Source organism: Salvelinus fontinalis, chromosome 18 (genome assembly GCF_029448725.1).
Source record: "Salvelinus fontinalis isolate EN_2023a chromosome 18, ASM2944872v1, whole genome shotgun sequence".
In the NCBI taxonomy this organism is placed as follows: Eukaryota; Metazoa; Chordata; class Actinopteri; order Salmoniformes; family Salmonidae; genus Salvelinus; species Salvelinus fontinalis.
In genome coordinates, this window is record NC_074682.1 from 59118623 (window position 1) to 59144825 (window position 26203).

Sequence of the window (26203 nt, forward strand, 5' to 3'; positions counted from 1 at the left end):
GGCCAAAATTCACCCAACTTATTGTGGGAAGCTTGTGGAAGGCTACCCGAAACGTTTGACCCAAGTTAAACATTTAAAGGCAATGCTACATAGTGCACTACTTTAGACCAGGGCCCTATTCCCTATATAGTGCACTACTTTAGACCAGGGCCCTATTCCCTATATAGTGCACTACTATAGACCAGCCAACTGAAAGCCAACTGACATTTACTCCTGAGGTGCTGACGTGTTGCACCCTCGACAACTACTGTGATTATTATTATTTGACCCTGCTGGTCATTTATGAACATTTGAACATCTTGGCCATGTTCTGTTATAATCTCCACCCGGCACAGCCAGAAGAGGACTTACATTTACATTTACATTTAAGTCATTTAGCAGACGCTCTTATCCAGAGCGACTTACAAATTGGACAGTTCATACATATTCATCATGGTCCCCCCGTGGGAATTGAATACTGTCTGCAGGTCACCACTTGTTTTTCATGCGCTCCATCAGGTTTATCTCACTTGTCTTCCCCAAAGCCAACACCTCCTTTGGCCGCCTTTCCTTCCAGTTCTCTGCTGCCAATGACTGGAATGGATTGCAAAAATTGCTGAAGCTGGAGACTTATTTTATTATATTTCCCTCACTAACTTTAAACATCACCTATCTGAGCAGCTAACCGATCTCTGCAGCTGTACACAGCTCATCTGTAAATAGCCCATCCAATCTACCTACCTTATCCCTATATTGTTTCTATTTACTTTTCTGCTTTTTTGCACACCAGTATCTCTACTTGCACATCACCATCTGCTCATCTATCACTCCAGTGTTAATTTGCTAAATTGTAATTACTTCACTACTATGGCCTATTTATTGCCTTACCTCCTCACGCCATTTGCACACACTGTATATATACTTTTTTTTTTATTGTGTTATTGACTGTACGCTTGATTATTCCATGTGTAACTCTGTGTTGTTGTTTGTGTCACACAGCTTTGCTTTATCTTGGCCAGGTCGCAGTTGTAAATGAGAACTTGTTCTCAACTAGCTTACCTGGTTAAATAAAGGTGAAATAAATAAATGTTTAAAATCACAAAAAATCACACAGAGGACATAGAAGGCACAGCATGGTAGAGATAACACACAGAGGACATAGAAGGCACAGTATGGTAGAGATAACACACAGAGGACATAGAAGGCACAGTATGGTAGAGATAACCCACAGAGGACATAGAAGGCACAGTATGGTAGAGATAACCAACAGAGGACATAGAAGGCACAGTATGGTAGAGATAACCCACAGAGGACATAGAAGGCACAGTATGGTAGAGATAACCCACAGAGGACATAGAAGGCACAGTATGGTAGAGATAACCAACAGAGGACATAGAAGGCACAGTATGGTAGAGATAACCCACAGAGGACATAGAAGGCACAGTATGGTAGAGATAACCCACAGAGGACATAGAAGGCACAGCATGGTAGAGATAACCCACAGAGGACAGAGAAGGCACAGTATGGTAGAGATAACACACAGAGGACATAGAAGGTACAGCATGGTAGAGATAACCCACAGAGGACATAGAAGGTACAGTATGGTAGAGATAACCCACAGGACATAGAAGGCACAGTATGGTAGAGATAACCCTCATAGGACATAGAAGGCACAGTATGGTAGAGATAACCCACATAGGACATAGAAGGCACAGTATGGTAGAGATAACACACAGAGGACATAGAAGGCACAGTATGGTAGAGATAACACACAGAGGACATAGAAGGTACAGCATGGTAGAGATAACCCACAGAGGACATAGAAGGTACAGCATGGTAGAGATAACCCACAGAGGACATAGAAGGCACAGCATGGTAGAGATAACCCACAGAGGACAAAGAAGGCACAGTATGGTAGAGATAACACACAGAGGACATAGAAGGCACAGCATGGTAGAGATAACACACAGAGGACCCCCCCCCCCCCCCCCCCAGGCAGTGGCAGTTCTGGCAACACTAGCTGCAGTAACCCATGGAGAAGGGGGGGGGGGGGGGGGGTCACACTCGGACATTCAGAGAGGGGGCATATTATTGACAAAATCAAAGGTCTGACTGCACGGAGACGCTTGGGAACACGGTCACAACGGGGGGACCAAGGGGGTATATCTGACCTCCATCACCTAGGACGTGACAAAGTTCAATTAAATCTCCCCCTTTATTGGCAATTTTTGCTCAGTTTTGCAGCTGCAACTGTATATGCATTTGTAAATCACGTCCTTTCTTGAGTTGGGCTCTGGGATGAAACAACTGTTGAACATCTGAGCTTATGGTTGTTTGTGGGGGAAAGGGGTTGTGTGTGTGTGTGTGTGTGTGTGTGTGTGTGTGTGTGTGTGTGTGTGTGTGTGTGTGTGTGTGTGTGTGTGTGTGTGTGTGTGTGTGTGTGTGTGTGTGGTGTGTGTGTGTGTGTGTGTGTGGTGTGTGTGTGTGTGTGTGTATGTGTGTGTGGTGTGTGTGTGTGGTGTGTGTGTGTGTGTCCCACATCTGTTGCTAGGGGGGTAATGATGTTAGGGACAATATAGGATGAATCACAATAATGGTTTACTAAAATAATAAATCGCTTTCCAAAAATGATATTTTTTGTAATGGCAATCCTGGTTAGAGGTAACTATCCTGGTTATAGGTAACAATCCTGGTTAGAGGTAACACTCCTGGTTAGAGGTAACAATCCTGGTTAGAGGTAACAACCCTGGTTAGAAGTAACAACCCTGGTTAGAAGTAACAACCCTGGTTAGAAGTAACAACCCTGGTTAGAGGTAACACTCCTGGTTAGAGGTAACAACCCTGGTTAGAGGTAACAACCCTGGTTAGAGGTAACACTCCTGGTTAGAGGTAACACTCCTGGTTAGAGGTAACACTCCTGGTTAGAGGTAACACTCCTGGTTAGAGGTAACTATCCTGGTTATAGGTAACTATCCTGGTTAGAGGTAACTATCCTGGTTAGAGGTGACACTCCTGGTTAGAGGTAACAACCCTGGTTATAGGTAACTATCCTGGTTATAGGTAACAATAATTTACATGAACTGCCTACATTATTACACATATTATTAGTTAATTAAGGAAATTAAGATATGCAGGATTTTAAATATATTTTTTAATTAGCTATATAATCCAAATGGAGGTGAGGGAGATGGAAACGCTTTTAGTGGTTGAACTGCTTCTGTTCTGTGGGTGGCACTGTGTGCTCTTTCCCAAGGATGGGTCCCTCAACGGAGCGTTAAAGGAAGTCACACTACAAACTATCACCCTCAGGCACTTAAGGAAATCACCAATGGCATGGATATATTGGAAGTAGTGGATATATGGAGGATTAAATACCCCTGACCTAGTGAGGTATACAATACCAGTCAAAAGTTTGGACACACCAACTCGTTCAAGGGTTTTTCTTTATTTTTTACTATTTTCTACATTGTAGAATAATAGTGAAGACATCAAAACTATGAAATAACACATATGGAATCATGTAGTAACCAGAAAAGTTTTAAACAAATCAATATATTTTATATTTGAGACCCTTCAAAGTAGCCACCCTTTGCCTTGATGACAGCTTTGCACACTCTTGGCATTCTCTCAACCAGCTTCATGAGGTAGTCACCTGGAATGCATTTCAATTAACAGGTGTGCCTTGTTAAAAGTAAAATAGTGGAATTTCTTTCCTTAATGTGTTTGAGCCAATCAGTTGTGTTGTGACAAGGTAGGGGGGTATACAGAAGATAGCCCTATTTGGTAAAAGACCAAGTCCATATTATGGCAAGAACAGCTCATATAAGCAAAGAGAAACGACAATCCATCACTACTTTAAGACATGAAGGTCAGTTAATACGGAACACTTCAAGAACTTTGATAGTTTCTTCAACTGCAGTCGCAAAAACCATCAAGCGCTATGATGAAACTGTCTCTCATGAGGACCGCCACAGGAAAGGAAGTCCCAGAGTTTCCTCTGCTGCAGAGGATGAGTTCATTAGAGTTACCAGCCTCAGATTGCAGCCCAAATAAATGCTTCACAGAGTTCAAGTAACAGACACATCTCAACATCAACTATTCTGAGGAGACTGTGAATCAGGCCTTCATGGTCGAATTGCTGCAAAGAAACCACTACTAAAGGACACCAATAAGAAGAAAAGACTTACTTGGGCCAAGAAACACGAGCAATGGACATTAGACCAGTGGAAATCTGTCCTTTGGTCTGATGAGTCCAAATTGGAGATTTTTGGTTCCAACCGCTGTGTCTTTGTGAGACGCAGAGCTGGTGAACAGATGATCTCCGGATGTCTGGTTCCCACTGTGAAGCATGGAGGAGGAGGTGTGATGGTGGGGGGTGCTTTGCTGGTGACACTGTCAGTGATTTATTCAGAATTCAAGGCACACTTAAACAGCAAGGCTACTCCAGCATTATGCAGCGATACGCCATCCCATCTGGTTTGTGCTTAGTGGGCCTATAATTTATTTTCCAACAGGACAATGATGAGTGCTGCATCAGATGACCTGGCCTCCACAATCACCCGACCTCAACCCAATTGAGACGGTTCGGGATGAGTTGGACGGCAGAGTGAAGATAAAGCAGCCAACAAGTGCTCAGCATATGTGGGAACTCCTTCAAAACTGTTGGAAAAGCATTCCAGGTGGAGATGGTTGAGAGAACGACATGACCTTGAAAAGCTAAAAAATAAAATAAAAAACCTTGAATGAGTTGGCGTGTCCAAACTTAACTGGTACTGTATATATTTACAAAATATAATATGGGGGGGGGATCGGAAATAATGCAGACAATTACATTGATGGAAGCTACAACCTATCTGAAATATTAAAGCTGATCTGCCCCTTAAATAATAAATAATAATTTAATACCTCCTGTGCAAATACTTTTAAATTAATTACAGATTTCTTGATTTACTAACCGTAATACTAGTACTTTTGTTTCTCATTTTTCAAGCGAACAGACGTTGGCTCTCTGACCAGTAACTGTGTTTACTGTTTGTCTCTGGGCTGTGTATGTTGGGACAGGAGAGTCACTGGCCTCTGGAACAGCTGTGACAGTGGAGACACAGCAGTGTGACCAGAGATCTCCAGAGTAGATCTCCAGAGTAGATCTCCAGAGTAGATCTCCAGAGTAGATCTCCAGAGTAGATCTCCAGAGTAGATCTCCAGAGTAGATCTCAAGAGTAGATCTCTGGTCACACACTGCTGTGCCTCAGTAAGTTCCAAATAAAATATCACAATTTATTTTATCGTCTAATCTATCTCGAAATGGGATAAATGAAATCTTTACTTGCCATTCTGATCACTTCAAAGTGATACAAAATAAGTTTACGAGTTATAAGAACAGCAGCTTTGTTTACAAATTGCAGGTCAGATTTCTCCCGAGGCCTATTGATCATTTTATCACCATGTGCTGCTCTGACCCATCCACTCCTAGAGAAACACATAGGCCTCTTCCCACTCATTATAAACTATAGTTGAGTGATATAGAACGAAAGTGTAATTTAGCTGACAAAAGCCATTCGTATAACAGTTCATTATATTGGCTCCTTGCTGTCAGTGAGTCTGTCTACACCTTTTTGGGATGTAGTCCGCCATAAAACCCACAGGAGAAGAAGTCTGTCTGTCTGCCTGCCAATGATGCATAGCGGAGGATTTAAAAAATACACCTGCGGGTCTGTAACAAAGTGATTTGTTTTTAAAACACCTGCGGGTCTGTAACAAAGTGATTTGTTTTTTAAACACCTGTGGGTCTGTAACAAAGTGATTTGTTTCTTAAACACCTGTGGGTCTGTAACAAAGTGATTTGTTTTTTAAACACCTGTGGGTCTGTAACAAAGTGATTTGTTTCTTAAACACCTGTGGGTCTGTAACAAAGTGATTTGTTTTTTAAACACCTGTGGGTCTGTAACAAAGTGATTTGTTTCTAAAACACCTGTGGGTCTGTAACAAAGTTTCTCTGATGTTACTAGCTTGATTTTCTGAATAAAACTTTGTGGGTGATTTTCATATAGCAAGGCAGACATTCCTAACTCACGACTAGTGCTAGAATCACACTGCTGTAGACAGTGCCAATGATAATCCAAGAGGAACATGGTTGTATATTGTTGTCTGGCTATGTACAAATTGAAATTTAATTTTACTTCTGTTACGTTCATTGCTGACTTGTAAATTATATATATATATTTTTTAATTATTATTATTCTACATGGTTGTTGTCACTAGAAGAGGCCTTCTGTTTGGTTGATCTGGATCAAAAGGGTGGCTGGAACCAGTAGTTGCTGAACAACTCTCAGGTAGCCTAAACTAGAGCATGTTATGACATCTTGCCTAAGTTTTGTTTTGTTTGACCCGATAAAACTAATTTAAAAAAAAACGTAAACAAAATTAGGAAACTGACACTTACTGAAATCTGGCTTTAACCAGGTTTCCATCCAACCTTTTTAATGCGTGTATAAAGTATATGTCGGATTAAAAAGTCATAAATCCTGATAGAAACAGAACATTTTGTGGGTAAACTTTACAAATGTCAACAAAAACAAAATACGCTAGACAAGACCTCTTTGTGTCTGGAAAATGGAAGAAAATGTTGTTGGAAAAGCTTCAACGCTCAAATATTGATATAATAACAAGTTATGAAAGTAGACATGGAGTCACGCGATGAAATGTTGTGTGGTCCTCCCACTACGACTCATCGGGGGAAACCATGCAGTTCATTAGGCTACAGATGAAATAAGTTACGATCAACTTCACAGGGTGGTGGAAGGACACGGTGATGAGCTTGATGCTCCTTTTTCAATAAATATCGAGGGTCTGATTCTGGTGATCATCTATGTGTGGCTGCCGTTTGTTCATAATAATCTGACCATCTATGTAGGCTATACCATGGGCACCTCACTACCGTGGGCGCCTCACTACCGTGGGCGCCTCACTACCGTGGGCGCCTCACTACCGTGGGCGCCTCACTACCGTGGGCGCCTCACTACCGTGGGCGCCTCACTACCGTGGGCGCCTCACTGCCGTGGGCGCCTCACTGCCGTGGGCGCCTCACTACCGTGGGCGCCTCACTACCGTGGGCGCCTCACTACCGTGGGCGCCTCACTACCGTGGGCGCCTCACTACTGTGGGTGCCTCACTACTATGGGTGCCTCACTACTATGGGTGCCTCACTACTATGGGTGCCTCACTACTATGGGGGCCTCACTACTATAAGTGCCTCACTACTATAAGTGCCTCACTACTATGGGTGCCTCATCCCATGGGTGCCTCATCCCATGGGTGCCTCACTACTATGGGTGCCTCACTACTATAAGTGCCTCACTACTATGGGTGCCTCATCCCATGGGTGCCTCACTACTATGGGTGCCTCACTACTATGGGTGCCTCACTACTATGGGTGCCTCACTACTATGGGTGCCTCACTACTGTGGGTGCCTCACTACTGTGGGTGCCTCACTAACATAAGTGCCTCACTACTGTGGGTGCCTCACTACTATGGGTGCCTCATCCCATGGGTGCCTCACTACTATGGATGCCTCACTACTGTGGGTGCCTCACTACTGTGGGTGCCTCACTACTATGGGTGCCTTACTACCATAAGTGCCTCACTACTATAAGTGCCTCACTACTATGGGTGCCTCACTACTATGGGTGCCTCACTACTATGGGTGCCTCACTACTGTGGGTGCCTCACTACTGTGGGTGCCTCACTACTGTGGGTGCCTCACTACTATGGGTGCCTCACTACTATGAGTGCCTCACTACTATGGGTGCCTCACTACTATGGGTGCCTCACTACTATAAGTGCCTCACTACTATAAGTGCCTCACTACTATAAGTGCCTCACTACTATAAGTGCCTCACTACTATAAGTGCCTCACTACTATGGGTGCCTCACTACTATAAGTGCCTCACTACTATAAGTGCCTCACTACTATAAGTGCCTCACTACTATAAGTGCCTCACTACTATAAGTGCCTCACTACTATAAGTGCCTCACTACTGTGGGTGCCTCACTACTGTGGGTGCCTCACTACTGTGGGTGCCTCACTACTGTGGGTGCCTCACTACTGTGGGTGCCTCACTACTGTGGGTGCCTCACTACTGTGGGTGCCTCATCCTATGGGTGCCTCATCCTATGGGTGCCTCACTACTGTGGGTGCCTCACTACTGTGGGTGCCTCACTACTGTGGGTGCCTCACTACTGTGGGTGCCTCACTACTGTGGGTGCCTCACTACTGTGGGTGCCTCACTACTGTGGGTGCCTCACTACTGTGGGTGCCTCACTACTGTGGGTGCCTCACTACTGTGGGTGCCTCACTACTGTGGGTGCCTCACTACTGTGGGTGCCTCACTACTATAAGTGCCTCACTACTATGGGTGCCTCACTACTATAAGTGCCTCACTACTGTGGGTGCCTCACTACTATGAGTGCCTCACTACTATAAGTGCCTCACTACTGTGGGTGCCTCACTACTATAAGTGCCTCACTACTGTGGGTGCCTCACTACTATAAGTGCCTCACTACTGTGGGTGCCTCACTACTATAAGTGCCTCACTACTATAAGTGCCTCACTACTGTGGGGGCCTCACTACTATGGGTGCCTCACTACTATAAGTGCCTCACTACTATAAGGGCCTCACTACTATAAGGGCCTCACTACTGTGGGGGCCTCACTACTGTGGGGGCCTCACTACTATAAGTGCCTCACTACTATAAGTGCCTCACTACTATAAGTGCCTCACTACTATGGGTGCCTCACTACTATGGGTGCCTCACTACTGTGGGTGCCTCACTACTGTGGGTGCCTCACTACTATAAGTGCCTCACTACTATAAGTGCCTCACTACTATGGGTGCCTCACTACTATGGGGGCCTCACTACTATAAGTGCCTCACTACTATAAGTGCCTCACTACTATAAGTGCCTCACTACTATAAGTGCCTCACTACTATAAGTGCCTCACTACTGTGGGTGCCTCACTACTATAAGTGCCTCACTACTGTGGGTGCCTCACTACTATAAGTGCCTCACTACTATGGGGGCCTCACTACTATAAGTGCCTCACTACTATAAGTGCCTCACTACTATAAGTGCCTCACTACTATAAGTGCCTCACTACTATAAGTGCCTCACTACTATAAGTGCCTCACTACTGTGGGTGCCTCACTACTATAAGTGCCTCACTATTATAAGTGCCTCACTACTATAAGTGCCTCACTACTATAAGTGCCTCACTACTATGAGTGCCTCACTACTATGGATGCCTCACTACTATAGGTGCCTCACTACTGTGGGTGCCTCACTACTATGGATGCCTCACTACTATGGATGCCTCACTAACATGGGTGGCAAAGGGTCGGAAACTTCCCAGAAATTTTCCATGGGAAGTTAAGTCCGGGAATTTGGGGAATTTTACTTAAATTCATCAAAAAAAGTTAGCTTATAACAGTGATGTTTTTTGTGGGATACACATAAGGCAATTCTAGGTCTTGTGGCATATTTTGGTTAAACTGTCCCCAATTCAATAGAATTGAAACCCTCTGCATGCACAGTGCATTCTCCCATCACATGTACAGCTGATACTCAAGATCTTGCACACTAATGAGATGCTATTGAGCCCACACTACTACACTGTCTGAGCCAAGGACTACATGCTTTCTGGTAAGTTATGATTACAATACTGGGTGGGGTGAATATATTTTATATGACATACAGTGGGGAGAACAAGTATTTGATACACTGCCGATTTTGCAGGTTTTCCTACTTACAAAGCATGTAGAGGTCTGTAATTTTTATCATAGGTACACTTCAACTGTGAGAGACGGAATCTAAAACAAAAATCCAGAAAATCACATTGTATGATTTTTAAGTAATTTGCATTTTATTGCATGACATAAGTATTTGATACATCAGAAAAGCAGAACTTAATATTTGGTACAGAAACCTTTGTTTGCAATTACAGAGATCATACGTTTCCTGTAGTTCTTGACCAGGTTTGCAGACACTGCAGCAGGGATTTTGGCCCACTCCTCCATACAGACCTTCTCCAGATCCTTCAGGTTTCGGGGCTGTCACTGGGCAATACGGACTTTCAGCTCCCTCCAAAGATTTTCTATTGGGTTCAGGTCTGGAGACTGGCTAGGCCACTCCAGGACCTTGAGATGCTTCTTACGGAGCCACTCCTTAGTTGCCCTGGCTGTGTGTTTCGGGTCTTTGTCATGCTGGAAGACCCAGCCACGACCCATCTTCAATGCTCTTACTGAGGGAAGGATGTTGTTGGCCAAGATCTCGCGATACATGGCCCCATCCATCCTCCCCTCAATACGGTGCAGTCGTCCTGTCCCCTTTGCAGAAAAGCATCCCCAAAGAATGATGTTTCCACCTCCATGCTTCACGGTTGGGATGGTGTTCTTGGGGTTGTACTCATCATTCTTCTTCCTCCAAATACGGCGAGTGAAGTTAAGACTATAAAGCTCTATTTTTATCTCATCAGACCACATGACCTTCTCCCATTCCTCCTCTGGATCATCCAGATGGTCATTGGCAAACTTCAGACGGGCCTGGACATGCGCTGGCTTGAGCAGGGGGACCTTGCATGCGCTGCAGGATTTTAATCCATGACGGCGTAGTGTGTTACTAATGGTTTTCTTTGAGACTGTGGTCCCAGCTCTCTTCACGTCATTGACCAGGTCCTGCCGTGTAGTTCTGGGCTGATCCCTCACCTTCCTCATGATCATTGATGCCCCACGAGGTGAGATCTTGCATGGAGGCCCAGACCAAGGGTGATTGAACTTCTTGTCATCTTGAACTTCTTCCATTTTCTAATAATTGCGCCAACAGTTGTTGCCTTCTCACCAAGCTGCTTGCCTATTGTCCTGTAGCCCATCCCAGCCTTGTGCAGGTCTACAATTTTATCCCTGATGTCCTTACACAGCTCTCTGGTCTTGGCCATTGTGGAGAGGTTGGAGTCTGTTTGATTGAGTGTGTGGACTTTTATACAGATAACGAGTTCAAACAGGTGCAGTTAATACAGGTAATGAGTGGAGAACAGGAGGGCTTCTTAAAGAAAAACTAACAGGTCTGTGAGAGCCGGAATTCTTACTGGTTGGTAGGTGATCAAATACTTATGTCATGCAATAAAATGCAAATGATTTACTTAAAAATCATACAATGTGATTTTCTGGATTTTTTGTTTTAGATTCCGTCTCTCACAGTTGAAGTGTACCTATGATAAAAAAGTACAGACCTCTACATGCTTTGTAAGTAGGAAAACCTGCAAAATCGGCAGTGTATCAAATACTTGTTCTCCCCACTGTACATGACAAACACCGTCCGTGTTTCAAACGTGTCTTAGCAGCATTCATAATGTGACGAGGGTAGAAAGGGTTGACAAGCAGAGCCGGGTACAAATATCCTGTGCTTTATCATTTGGCCATAGGGGCATATAGACATAGGTGCAAAATGCAATCTTGTTAATTTATTATATCAGATATAAAAAAAAATGGACAGACTAGCTCAAATTATTACAAAATCATTGAAATTGACAAATTACCCAATGGATCATGATACTTTAATTAATAAAATAAAATAAATAAAATAAAAAATAAAAAAAGTGGGTGGTGAAATTGTATTGTTTATTTGGTACATGGGAATTTAACTGCAAAATTTATTTTTGTGCACTACGTCAAGCACAACCTCTAATCAACGAGTCAAATTGGATGTAAAACACACATCTCACGTGGATTGTAGAATATTCACACGGAAATCTGTCGTAGATTGGATGGAAACCCAGTTATTGAAACAAACAGTGCAACATCACCAAATGGCTGGAGGCAGCAAACAAGCTGTGATTTACAACCCGATAGTAATATGTCGGAATAATCAATAAACGCTTTGGTGAATTATATTAAACCACGCATCTCTTCTTACTCGACGTCATGGAAAAACCTCGTATTAAAAAGGCGGTTTCGTAGCATTTTTCTGACAGATATAATTCTCAGTTTGTTTCATATATAGCTAGGTAGTTCCACTTTAAGAGATATTAATTATGTATGGAGTGGCAGTAAGGCAACCTCACCAGACTCCACAGAGGAGAGAGAATCACAGAGGTCATAGTGAGGGAGGGGGGCAGAGAGGGAGGAAGGGGGGCAGAGAGGGAGGGAGGGGGGCAGAGAGGGAGGAAGGGGGGCAGAGAGGGAGTGAGGGGGGCAGAGAGGGAGGGGGGCAGAGAGGGAGGGGGGCAGAGAGGGAGAGGGAGAGAGAGGGAGGGGGCAGAGAGGGAGGGAGAGGGAGAGAGAGGGCAGAGAGAGAGGGAGGGAGGGAGGCAGAGAGAGGGAGGGAGGGAGGCAGAGAGAGAGGGAGAGGGGGAGGAAGGGGGAAGGAGGGAGAGAGGGGAGAGAGAGAGAGAGGGAGAGGGGGAGGGAAGAGAGAGAGAGGGAGAGGGGGAGGGAAGGGGCAGAGAGGGAGAGGGAGAGAGCACACATTGCTTCAGCATCAATAACACTAATAAAACAGAGAGATGTGTTACCTGTGTGAGAACATCTAGTTGAGCCACTATGTGTTCCAGAGTGCTGGCCAGACCAGCAGGCACCATGCCTTCTCTCTGGGTCTGTGTCTGGGGCTGGGTGCATGTCTGCTGGACCGAGGAGGGCCTGGCCTTGGGGGCCCTGGCGGTCTGGGTGGGTCTGGAAGACAGGCTCCGGGTGACGCTACCACTCCTACTCCTCCCCTCCGTACGTAAGCCCCGCCCCTGGCCGTTACACAGCTCTGACTCAGACGACTCCTTGAGAGGACAAGACCATATCAACATGTGGGTGTCCAATAACTAGGATATCTATGGCCAGAGGTTTTACCTGCCTATGTGAACTAACCAGTAAACTATGGGTCCTTGAATATCACTAAGGACCAGAACATCTCTTTCGCTACCATCCCTCTTCCTCAGAATAATTTCCTCTCAACTCCTGTTCAACATCTGGTAGACAGGTGCCCTGCAACAAGGCCCTCTTCTCTCTCCCGTTCAAGGTGTGTAAATATTGACTTGTGTGGTCAGGGAGAAGTGATGCTGCTCCCTGTGCCTGTCCACGTACACCCACTTTGTGTTGAGAGAGACGAGAGAGAGACGAGACGAGGAGTGGAGGAGAGAAAGAGAGAGAGAGACACGAGAGAGAGAGAGAAAAAGAGTCGAGAGGAGGAGAGGAGAGAAAGAGAGACACAAGAGAGAGAGACACGAGAGAGCGAGATAGAGAGACGAGAGAGAGAGAGACGAGAGACAAGAGGAGGAGAGGAGAGACGAGAGGAGGAGAGGCGAGAGGAGGAGAGGAGAGACGAGAGAAAGAGAGGAGAGACGAGAGAAAGAGAGGAGAGACGAGAGAAAGAGAGGAGAGACGAGAGGAGAGACGAGAGGAGGAGAGGAGAGAGGAGAGACGAGAGAAAGAGAGACGAGAGAGAGAGAGAAAGAGAGAGAGAAAGAGAGGCGAGGGGAGGAGTGGAGTGGAGAGACGGAGAGGAGGAGAGAAAGAGACGAGAGACGAGAGAAAGAGAGGAGAGACGAGAGAAAGAGAGACACGAGAGAGAGAGAGACGAGAGAAAGAGACGAGAGACGGAGAGGAGGAGAGTTTCAATTGTGTCGTATGTACAGGATACTCATGCTATACACCGTTCAAACAAATGCTACTTACAAGTTCCTTCTGGAAGAAGCAAAAGGAATAATAAATAACAATAAAGATAAGAATACCAACATAAAGTAAATGTCTCAGTAGAATAGAATAAATATATGAGCATCAGTATAATAGAGGAAGGCACAGTTTATAGTCCAATATTTACACGTGTTATGGGGAGAGTGGATTGGGGGGGGTATTAAATTGTGCAGTATTTAGCAATCATAAGTCTGGTAGCAACAGTTGTGATGTGTTTGTAGCATGAATGTACAGCTCTGGAGAAAAATTAAGAGACCACTCTAAAATGATCAGTTTCTCTGGTTTTACTGTTTATAAGTATGTTTTTAGAGTAAAATGAACATTTTTGATTTATTTTATAAACTACTGACAACATTTCTCCCAAATTCCAAATAAAAATATCTTCATTCAGAGAATTTATTTGCAGAAAATGACAACTGGTCAAAATAACGACAAAGACGCAGTGGTGTCAGACCTCCAATAATGCAAAGAAAATAAAGTTCAAATTCATTTTTAAACAACACAATACTAATGTTTTAACTTTAACTTTAAATAACTATTTTTATTTGGAATTTGGGAGAAATGTCAGTAATTTACAGAATAAAACAAAAATGTTAATTTTACCCAAACACATACCTATACACATACCTATAAATAGTAAAACCAGAGAAATTTATCATTTTAGAGTGGCCTCTTAATTTTTTCCAGAGCTGTATTTGTTCTAAGGTCGGAGAATCAGAGCAGGAGGTCAGTCCTGTTAGAATCAGAGCAGGTGGTCAGTCCTGTTAGAATCAGAGCAGGTGGTCAGTCCTGTTAGAATCAGAGCAGGTGGTCAGTCCTGTTAGAATCAGAGCAGGTGGTCAGTCCTGTTAGAATCAGAGCAGGTGGTCAGTCCTGTTAGAATCAGAGCAGGTGATCAGTCCTGTTAGAATCAGAGCAGGTGGTCAGTCCTGTTAGAATCAGAGCAGGTGGTCAGTCCTGTTAGAATCAGAGCAGGTGGTCAGTCCTGTTAGAATCAGAGCAGGTGGTCAGTCCTGTTAGAATCAGAGCAGGTGGTCAGTCCTGTTAGAATCAGAGCAGGTGGTCAGTCCTGTTAGAATCAGAGCAGGTGGTCAGTCCTGTTAGAATCAGAGCAGGTGGTCAGTCCTGTTAGAATCAGAGCAGGTGGTCAGTCCTGTTAGAATCAGAGCAGGTGGTCAGTCCTGTTAGAATCAGAGCAGGTGGTCAGTCCTGTTAGAATCAGAGCAGGTGGTCAGTCCTGTTAGAATCAGAGCAGGTGGTCAGTCCTGTTAGAATCAGAGCAGGTGGTCAGTCCTGTTAGAATCAGAGCAGGTGGTCAGTCCTGTTAGAATCAGAGCAGGTGGTCAGTCCTGTTAGAATCAGAGCAGGTGGTCAGTCCTGTTAGAATCAGAGCAGGTGGTCAGTCCTGTTAGAATCAGAGCAGGTGGTCAGTCCTGTTAGAATCAGAGCAGGTGGTCAGTCCTGTTAGGGTTAGAATCAGAGCAGGTGGTCAGTCCTGTTAGAATCAGAGCAGGTGGTCAGTCCTGTTAGTATCAGAGCAGGTGGTCAGTCCTGTTAGGGTTAGAATCAGAGCAGGCGGTCAGTCCTGTTAGAATCAGAGCAGGCGGTCAGTCCTGTTAGAATCAGAGCAGGCGGTCAGTCCTGTTAGAATCAGAGCAGGTGGTCAGTCCTGTTAGAATCAGAGCAGGTGGTCAGTCCTGTTAGAATCAGAGCAGGTGGTCAGTCCTGTTAGAATCAGAGCAGGTGGTCAGTCCTGTTAGAATCAGAGCAGGTGGTCAGTCCTGTTAGAATCAGAGCAGGTGGTCAGTCCTGTTAGAATCAGAGCAGGTGGTCAGTCCTGTTAGAATCAGAGCAGGTGGTCAGTCCTGTTAGAATCAGAGCAGGTGGTCAGTCCTGTTAGAATCAGAGCAGGTGGTCAGTCCTGTTAGAATCAGAGCAGGTGGTCAGTCCTGTTAGAATCAGAGCAGGTGGTCAGTCCTGTTAGAATCAGAGCTGGTGGTCAGTCCTGTTAGAATCAGAGCAGGTGGTCAGTCCTGTTAGAATCAGAGCAGGTGGTCAGTCCTGTTAGAATCAGAGCAGGTGGTCAGTCCTGTTAGAATCAGAGCAGGTGGTCAGTCCTGTTAGAATCAGAGCAGGTGGTCAGTCCTGTTAGAATCAGAGCAGGAGGTCAGTCCTGTTAGAATCAGAGCAGGTGGTCAGTCCTGTTAGAATCAGAGCAGGTGGTCAGTCCTGTTAGAATCAGAGCAGGCGGTCAGTCCTGTTAGGGTTAGAATCAGAGCAGGAGGTCAGTCCTGTTAGAATCAGAGCAGGTGGTCAGTCCTGTTAGGGTTAGAATCAGAGCAGGTGGTCAGTCCTGTTGGAATCAGAGCAGGAGGTCAGTCCTGTTAGAATCAGAGCAGGTGGTCAGTCCTGTTAGAATCAGAGCAGGTGGTCAGTCCTGTTAGAATCAGAGCAGGTGGTCAGTCCTGTTAGAATCAGAGCTGGTGGTCAGTCCTGTTAGAATCAGAGCAGGTGGTCAGTCCTGTTAGAATCAGAGCAGGTGGTCAGTCCTGTTAGAATCAGAGCAGGTGGTCAGTCCTGTTAGGGTTAGAATCAGAGCAGGTGGTCAGTCCTGTTAGAATCAGAGCTGGTGGTCAGTCCTGTTAGAATCAGAGCAGGTGGTCAGTCCTGTTAGAATCAGAGCAGGTGGTCAGTCCTGTTAGAATCAGAGCAGGTGGTCAGTCCTGTTAGAATCAGAGCAGGTGGTCAGTCCTGTTAGAATCAGAGCAGGTGGTCAGTCCTGTTAGAATCAGAGCAGGTGGTCAGTCCTGTTAGAATCAGAGCAGGTGGTCAGTCCTGTTAGAATCAGAGCAGGTGGTCAGTCCTGTTAGAATCAGAGCAGGTGGTCAGTCCTGTTAGAATCAGAGCAGGCGGTCAGTCCTGTTAGAATCAGAGCAGGTGGTCAGTCCTGTTAGAATCAGAGCAGGTGGTCAGTCCTGTTAGAATCAGAGCAGGTGGTCAGTCCTGTTAGAATCAGAGCAGGAGGTCAGTCCTGTTAGAATCAGAGCAGGAGGTCTAGAATCAGAGCAGGTGGTCAGTCCTGTTAGAATCAGAGCAGGCGGTCAGTCCTGTTAGGGTTAGAATCAGAGCAGGTGGTCAGTCCTGTTAGAATCAGAGCAGGTGGTCAGTCCTGTTAGAATCAGAGCAGGTGGTCAGTCCTGTTAGAATCAGAGCAGGTGGTCAGTCCTGTTAGAATCAGAGCAGGTGGTCAGTCCTGTTAGAATCAGAGCAGGTGGTCAGTCCTGTTAGAATCAGAGCAGGTGGTCAGTCCTGTTAGAATCAGAGCAGGTGGTCAGTCCTGTTAGAATCAGAGCAGGTGGTCAGTCCTGTTAGAATCAGAGCAGGTGGTCAGTCCTGTTAGAATCAGAGCAGGTGGTCAGTCCTGTTAGAATCAGAGCAGGTGGTCAGTCCTGTTAGAATCAGAGCAGGTGGTCAGTCCTGTTAGGGTTAGAATCAGAGCAGGTGGTCAGTCCTGTTAGAATCAGAGCAGGTGGTCAGTCCTGTTAGAATCAGAGCAGGTGGTCAGTCCTGTTAGTATCAGAGCAGGTGGTCAGTCCTGTTAGGGTTAGAATCAGAGCAGGCGGTCAGTCCTGTTAGAATCAGAGCAGGTGGTCAGTCCTGTTAGAATCAGAGCAGGTGGTCAGTCCTGTTAGAATCAGAGCAGGTGGTCAGTCCTGTTAGAATCAGAGCAGGTGGTCAGTCCTGTTAGAATCAGAGCAGGTGGTCAGTCCTGTTAGAATCAGAGCAGGTGGTCAGTCCTGTTAGAATCAGAGCAGGTGGTCAGTCCTGTTAGAATCAGAGCAAGTGGTCAGTCCTGTTAGGATCAGAGCAGGTGGTCAGTCCTGTTAGAATCAGAGCAGGTGGTCAGTCCTGTTAGAATCAGAGCAGGTGGTCAGTCCTGTTAGAATCAGAGCAGGTGGTCAGTCCTGTTAGAATCAGAGCAGGTGGTCAGTCCTGTTAGAATCAGAGCAGGTGGTCAGTCCTGTTAGAATCAGAGCAGGTGGTCAGTCCTGTTAGAATCAGAGCAGGTGGTCAGTCCTGTTTAGAATCAGAGCTGGTGGTCAGTCCTGTTTAGAATCAGAGCAGGTGGTCAGTCCTGTTAGAATCAGAGCAGGTGGTCAGTCCTGTTAGAATCAGAGCAGGTGGTCAGTCCTGTTAGAATCAGAGCAGGTGGTCAGTCCTGTTAGAATCAGAGCAGGTGGTCAGTCCTGTTAGAATCAGAGCAGGTGGTCAGTCCTGTTAGAATCAGAGCAGGTGGTCAGTCCTGTTAGAATCAGAGCTGGTGGTCAGTCCTGTTAGAATCAGAGCAGGTGGTCAGTCCTGTTAGAATCAGAGCAGGTGGTCAGTCCTGTTAGAATCAGAGCAGGTGGTCAGTCCTGTTAGAATCAGAGCAGGTGGTCAGTCCTGTTAGAATCAGAGCAGGTGGTCAGTCCTGTTAGAATCAGAGCAGGTGGTCAGTCCTGTTAGAATCAGAGCAGGTGGTCAGTCCTGTTAGAATCAGAGCAGGCGGTCAGTCCTGTTAGGGTTAGAATCAGAGCAGGAGGTCAGTCCTGTTAGAATCAGAGCAGGTGGTCAGTCCTGTTAGGGTTAGAATCAGAGCAGGTGGTCAGTCCTGTTGGAATCAGAGCAGGAGGTCAGTCCTGTTAGAATCAGAGCAGGTGGTCAGTCCTGTTAGAATCAGAGCAGGTGGTCAGTCCTGTTAGAATCAGAGCAGGTGGTCAGTCCTGTTAGAATCAGAGCTGGTGGTCAGTCCTGTTAGAATCAGAGCAGGTGGTCAGTCCTGTTAGAATCAGAGCAGGTGGTCAGTCCTGTTAGAATCAGAGCAGGTGGTCAGTCCTGTTAGGGTTAGAATCAGAGCAGGTGGTCAGTCCTGTTAGAATCAGAGCTGGTGGTCAGTCCTGTTAGAATCAGAGCAGGTGGTCAGTCCTGTTAGAATCAGAGCAGGTGGTCAGTCCTGTTAGAATCAGAGCAGGTGGTCAGTCCTGTTAGAATCAGAGCAGGTGGTCAGTCCTGTTAGAATCAGAGCAGGTGGTCAGTCCTGTTAGAATCAGAGCAGGTGGTCAGTCCTGTTAGAATCAGAGCAGGTGGTCAGTCCTGTTAGAATCAGAGCAGGTGGTCAGTCCTGTTAGAATCAGAGCAGGTGGTCAGTCCTGTTAGAATCAGAGCAGGTGGTCAGTCCTGTTAGAATCAGAGCAGGCGGTCAGTCCTGTTAGAATCAGAGCAGGTGGTCAGTCCTGTTAGAATCAGAGCAGGTGGTCAGTCCTGTTAGAATCAGAGCAGGAGGTCAGTCCTGTTAGAATCAGAGCAGGAGGTCTAGAATCAGAGCAGGTGGTCAGTCCTGTTAGAATCAGAGCAGGTGGTCAGTCCTGTTAGAATCAGAGCAGGCGGTCAGTCCTGTTAGGGTTAGAATCAGAGCAGGTGGTCAGTCCTGTTAGAATCAGAGCAGGTGGTCAGTCCTGTTAGAATCAGAGCAGGTGGTCAGTCCTGTTAGAATCAGAGCAGGTGGTCAGTCCTGTTAGAATCAGAGCAGGTGGTCAGTCCTGTTAGAATCAGAGCAGGTGGTCAGTCCTGTTAGAATCAGAGCAGGTGGTCAGTCCTGTTAGAATCAGAGCAGGTGGTCAGTCCTGTTAGAATCAGAGCAGGTGGTCAGTCCTGTTAGAATCAGAGGAGGTGGTCAGTCCTGTTAGAATCAGAGCAGGTGGTCAGTCCTGTTAGAATCAGAGCAGGTGGTCAGTCCTGTTAGAATCAGAGCAGGTGGTCAGTCCTGTTAGGGTTAGAATCAGAGCAGGTGGTCAGTCCTGTTAGAATCAGAGCAGGCGGTCGGTCCTGTTAGAATCAGAGCAGGCGGTCGGTCCTGTTAGAATCAGAGCAGGCGGTCGGTCCTGTTAGAATCAGAGCAGGCGGTCAGTCCTGTTAGAATCAGAGCAGGTGGTCAGTCCTGTTAGAATCAGAGCAGGTGGTCAGTCCTGTTAGAATCAGAGCAGGTGGTCAGTCCTGTTAGAATCAGAGCAGGTGGTCAGTCCTGTTAGAATCAGAGCAGGTGGTCAGTCCTGTTAGAATCAGAGCAGGTGGTCAGTCCTGTTAGAATCAGAGCAGGAGGTCAGTCCTGTTAGAATCAGAGCAGGTGGTCAGTCCTGTTAGAATCAGAGCAGGCGGTCAGTCCTGTTAGGGTTAGAATCAGAGCAGGTGGTCAGTCCTGTTAGAATCAGAGCAGGTGGTCAGTCCTGTTAGAATCAGAACAGGTGGTAAACTGTCTCTGAGTCTGTTATTATCAGACCTCATGCCCCGTAGGAGAGGAGACATTATGAGAAAACAACAGAATACAATCCCTTGGATATAAGGTTAGAACCACAGCAACCATACAGTCAGTTCTGCCCGTCTGTCTCCACTACGCATCTGTCCAAACCCAGCCATCATGAATGGCGAGCACACACGCACACACACACACACACACACACACACACACACACTGACTAACCCTCCCTGTATTGTTACACGACCATTCAGTCTCTACCTAGTCATCAAGCTTAATCTCACTTCCTGCCTGCCTGAGACACCAGAGGGGGTGTGTGTGTGTGTGTGTGTGCAGTCATTTGATTTTGCTGAAAAAACATTCTTTCCTGATTTCTATTGGTTGTTTGGCTCGACGATGATTTCTATTGGTTCTCTGGTGTGACAGGAAATGGCACAAGATGCATTTTTAAAACTATATTCGGTAAATGACGCTCAGCCATTTTTAACACTATTTGGTACCAGTTCAAATATTAACTTCCACAGACTCAAAACAGCCGGCCAGTGAAGCAGCCAGTGAAGCAGCCAATGAAGCAGCCAGTGTAGCAGCCAGTGAAGCAGCCAGTGAAGCAGCCAGTGAAGCAGCCAGTGAAGCAGCCAGTGAAGCAGCCAGTGTAGCAGCCAGTGCACTGGACATGCAGATAATTAACCTGCTATAAAGGTACTGGCAACTGGCCTTGAACAATCCAACTCTGTTACACTGGTATTATTACAGAGTCAATAATTACAGAGTTGTTCAGCAGAACAATTCACATGTTATTACAGAGTCAAAATTTGAATAATAACAAATCCATCAAAACCTCAGACTTGCTTTAACCTAAATTAGATATAGCATTCCACATAAATGTTTTCTATTGTAGAGGGTTTGTGGCATAGTTTAATATTTTATAGATACATTGGGAAAGTATTCAGACAAAAAAAATAATTGCCTCATCAATCTACACACAATACCCCATAATGACATCACAATAACCCATAATGACATCACAATACCCCATAATGACATCACAATACCCCATAATGACATCACAATACCCCATAATGACAAAGCGAAAACAGGTCTTTAGAAATTTTTGCACATTTACTACAAATAAAAACTATACTCAGTACTTTGTTGAAGCACCTTTGGCAGTGATTACAGCCTCGATCTTCTTGGGTATGACTCTACAAGCTTGGCATACCTGTATTTGGGGAGTTTCTCCCATTCTTCTCTGCAGATCCTCTCAAGCTCTGTCAGGTTGGATGGGGAGCGTCGCTGCACAGCTATTTTCAGGTCATTCCAGAGATGTTAGATCGGGTTCAAGTCCGGGCTCTGGCTGGGCCACTCAAGGACATTCAGAGACTTGTCCCGAAGCCACTCCTGCGTTGTCTTGGCTGTGTGCTTAGGGTCGTTGTCCTGTTGGAAGGTGAACCTTCGCCCCAGTCTGAGGTCCTGAGCGCTCTGGAGCAGTTTTTCATCAAGGATCTCTCTGTATTTTGCTCCGCTCATCATTCCCTCGATCCTGACTAGTATCCCAGTCCCTGCCGCTGAATAACATCCCCACAGCATTTAATTTTATTTATCCTTTATTTAACTAGGCAAGTCAGTTAAGAACAAACTCTTATTTACAATTTACGGCCTACCGGGGAACAGTGGGTTAACTGCCATGTTCAGGGGCAAAACGACAGATTTTTACCTTGTCAGCTTGGGGATTCGATCTTGCAACCTTTCGGTTACTAGTCCAACGCTCTAACCACTAGGCTACCTGCCGTGCCATGCTTCACCGCAGGCACTGCATGATGCTGCCACCACCATGCTTCACCATAGGGATGGTATTGGCCAGGTGATGAGCGGTACCTGGTTTCCTCCAGATGTGACGCATGGAGGAAATGCTGGTTTCATCAGACCAGAGCATCTTGTTTCTCATGGTCTGAAAGTATTTAGGTGCCTTTTGGCAAACTCCAAGCGGGCTGTCATGTGTCTTTTACTGAGGGGTGGCTTCCGTCTGGCCACTCCACCATAAAGGCCAGATTGGTGGAGTGCTGCAGAGATGGTTGTCCTTCTGGAAGGTTCTCTCATCTCCACAGAGGAACTCTAGAGTTCTGTCAGAATGACCATCGGGTTCTTGGTCACCTCCCTGACCAAGGCCCTTCTCCCCCGATTGCTCTGTTTGGCCAGGCAGCCAGCTCTAGGAAGAGTCTTGGTGGTTCCACAATTCTTCCATTTAAGGTTGATGGAGGCCTCTGTGTTCTTGGGGACCTTCAATGCTGCAGAAATGTTTTGGTACCCTTTCCCAGATCTGTGCCTTGACACAATCCTGTCTTAGAGCTCTACGGACAATCCCTTCGACCTCATGGCTTGGTTTTTGCTCTGACATGCACTGTCAACTGTGTGTGCCTTTCCAAATCATGTCCAATCAATTTAATTTACCACAGGTGGAGTCCAATCAAGTTGTAGAAACTTTTCAAAGATGATCCATGGAAACAGGATGCACCTGAGCTCAAGGTATTAAGGTATTTCTGTGAGGTTTTTTTTATTATAAATTTGCTAAAATTTCTACAAACCTGTTTTCACTTTGTCATTATGGGGTATTAAGTGTAGATTGATGAAGGAAAACATTTTAATCAATTTTATAATAAGGCTGTAACGTGACAAAATGTGGAAAAAGTCAAGGAGTCTGAATACTTTCCGAAGACACGGTTTATTTTCATGATTCGATTTTGTTCCCGATAGAAGTTTCTGCTGAATGATTCATGTGAAAAGAAAACTAGAGGAAAGCGAGAGAAGAGGGAAGCTTGTAGAGAGAGAGAGAGAGAGAGAGGGAAGCTTGTAGAGAGGAAGAAGAGGTAGAGGTAGAGAGAGAGAGAGAGAGAGAGAGAGAGAGAGAGAGAGAGAGAGAGAGAGAGAGAGAGAGAGGTAGAGAGAGAGAAAATAGGTAGAGAGAGAGAAAAGAGGTAGAGAGAGAGAGAGAAAGATGAGGTAGAGAGAGAGAGAGAGAGAAGAGGTAGAGCGAGAGAAGAGGTAGAGGTAGAGAGAGAGAAGAGGTAGAGCGAGAGAAGAGGTAGAGAGAGAGAGAGAGAGAAGAGGTAGAGAGAGAGAAGAGGTAGAGAGGTAGAGAGAGAGAAGAGGTAGAGCGAGAGAAGAGGTAGAGGGAGAGAGAGAGAGAGAGAGAGAGAGAGAGAGAGAGAGAGAGAGAGGTAGAGAGAGAGAAAATAGGTAGAGAGAGAGAAAAGAGGTAGAGAGAGAGAGAGAAAGATGAGGTAGAGAGAGAGAGAAGAGGTAGAGCGAGAGAAGAGGTAGAGGTAGAGAGAGAGAAGAGGTAGAGCGAGAGAAGAGGTAGAGAGAGAGAGAGAGAGAAGAGGTAGAGCGAGAGAAGAGGTAGAGAGGTAGAGAGAGAGAAGAGGTAGAGCGAGAGAAGAGGTAGAGAGAGAGAAGAGGTAGAGAGAGAGAGAGAGAGAGAGAGAGAGAAGAGGTAGAGAGGTAGAGAGAGAGAAGAGGTAGAGAGAGAGAGAGAGAGAGAAGCTAGTGGTGTTGCTGAGGCAACAAGCTTCAACATGCAGGATTAACTAATGTTGGGAAGTGGACTTATTCTAGCTCAGCATCAACACAGCACACACACTCAGACACACAAGCACACACACACTCAGACATACACTCAGACACACAAGCACACACGCACTCAGACATACACTCAGACACACTCAGACACACACGCACTCAGACACACACGCACTCAGACACACACGCACTCAGACACACACGCACTCAGACACAAACGCACACACACACACACACACACACACACACACACACACACACACACACACACACACACACACACACACACACACACACACACACACACACACACACACACACACACACACACACACACACACACACACACACACACACACACACACACACAGGCGCAGGCACACATACAGTTTAGCACTCCAGGTCACACGCCTGATGAATCACCTGGTGTGGAAAAACCAACAGTGGAAAATTTCCTGGGGCCCAAAAGGAACTCTGAATGGCACTGGGCTGGCATGACACACACAGCCATCAAAACCCACGCACTGCACACAAACACACACTTAGACAAATACACACAGAACACACACACACACACACAAAGAACACAAAGAACTGAATGAATGGAAAGTAGTCCCTCATCACTAACTTCTGATAATGGTTGATGAACCTATAATCCAGATTAACCAGGGAACAAAATGAACCTATAATCCAGATTAACCAGGGAACAAAATGAACCTATAATCCAGATTAACCAGGAAACAAAATGAACCTATAATCCAGATCTAACCAGGGAACAAAATGAACCTATAATCCAGATCTAACCAGGGAACAAAATGAACCTATAATCCAGATTAACCAGGAAACAAAATGAACCTATAATCCAGATTAACCAGGAAATAAGGTGACAGGGTTCACCATCAATACTATCAGAGGCCAAACCTGAGAAGGAGAGGAGAGAGAGAGAGAGAGAGAGGGATGACAAGAGAGAGAGAGGGAGGGATGGCGAGAAGAGAGAGAGAGGGAGGGTGAGAGAGAGAAAGGGGGAGGGATGAGAGAGAGAGGGGGAGGGAGGGAGGGAGAGAGAGGGGGAGGGAGGGAGAGAGCGAGGGACGAGAGGGAGAGAGAGAGGGATGGAGAGAGAGGGATGGAGAGAGAGAGGGGGGAGGGATAAAGAGAGAGAGAGGGAAGGAGGGATGGATGGGGAGAGATAGATTGAAAGGGACGGAGGGAGAGAGAGAGAGGGTTGGAGTAGGAGAGAGGGATGGAGAGAGAGAGGGAGGGATGAGAGAGAGAGGGGATGGATGGAAAGAGAGAGAGGGATGGATGGAAAGAGAGAGAGTGATGGAGAGAGATATGGATGAGAGAGATAGGGATGGAGAGGGGGAGGGATAGAGAGAGATATGGATGAGAGAGATAGGGATGGAGAGGGGGAGGGATAGAGAGAGAGAGGGGGAGATGGGGGTGGTGGAGAGAGAGGGATGGAGAGAGAGAGAGAGAGAGGAGAGAGAGAGAGAGAGAGAGAGAGAGAGAGAGAGAGAGAGAGAGAGAGAGAGAGAGAGAGAGAGAGAGAGAGAGAGAGAGGGATGGAGAGAGAGAGATGAGAGGGAGGGATGAGAAAGAGAGAGAGAGAGAGGGATGGAGAGAGAGAGAGATGAGAGGGAGGGATGAGAAAGAGAGAGAGAGATGGAGAGGGAGGGATGGAGAGAGAGGGAGGGATGAGAGAGAGAGGGATGGAGAGAGATAGGGAGGGATGGAGAGAGAGGGAGGGATGATAGAGAGAGGGGTGGAGAGGGATGAGAGAGATGGAGAGGGATGAGAGAGAGATGAGAGGGAGGGATGGAGAGAGAGGGCGGGATGAGAGAGAGAGGGATGGAGAGAGAGAGGGAGGGAGGGATGGAGAGAGAGAGAGAGAGAGAGAGAGAGGGAGGGAGGGAAGGAGGGATAGATGGGGCAGAGAGGGAGGGAGGGATTGACGGAGAGAGGAAGGGATGGAGCGTTGGGCCAGTAAATTAAAGGTTGCTGGTACGAATCCCCAAGCCGTTCTTGAGCAAGGCAGTTAACACCCATAATCCTCTCCGGGTGCCGTGGACGTGGATTAAGGCAGTCCCCTGCACCTCCATTATTCAAAAGGGGTCGGGTTAATATGCGGAAGACATTTCGGTTGAATACATTCAGTTGTGCAACTGACTGAGGCATCCCCCCTTTTCTTTACTGGATGCAGAGACATAAAATGGTTCATCTGACTCCGGGGATGTAGATAAAGGGCCTCATTGTCCAAATCACCAAGTATCCCTTTAAGGACCAGTGAAACAGCATCCAACAGATGCTTAGCTTGGAAAAAGACAACACCATGCAATATCGAAAAGACCTCGCTGCTGCTCGATACTTTTCCAATCTGATTGAGGAGAATAAAAACCATACAAAATACATGTTTGATAGTGAAAAACTAAAAAAGCAGCATTCCCTAAGAGAGGATGGCTTTCACTTCAGCAGTGATGAATTCATGAACTTCTTCGACGAAAAGATCATTATCATTAGAAAACAAATGACAGACTCTTGAAATCTGCATATTTCTCCCAAACTCAGTCGTCCAGACAGAACTACCAAGGATAAATCAATCGATACACACGTTTTTTATTT

General features: G+C 46.1%; 1 protein-coding gene across 2 annotated transcripts in view; it reads right to left on the reverse strand.

Annotated features, from left to right (window-relative positions):
- poc1a (POC1 centriolar protein A) overlaps positions 1 to 26203 on the reverse strand; it is a 142576-nt gene that overhangs the window by 26616 nt on the left and 89757 nt on the right. The window contains exon 10 of one of the 2 annotated variants that reach the window (XM_055869926.1): positions 12546 to 12800. The exons of the other annotated variant lie outside the window; for it this stretch is intronic. Within the exon in view, the coding sequence (XP_055725901.1) occupies positions 12546 to 12800 (255 nt within the window). The remainder of the gene's footprint in view (positions 1 to 12545; positions 12801 to 26203) is intronic. 2 annotated transcript variants of the gene reach the window in all.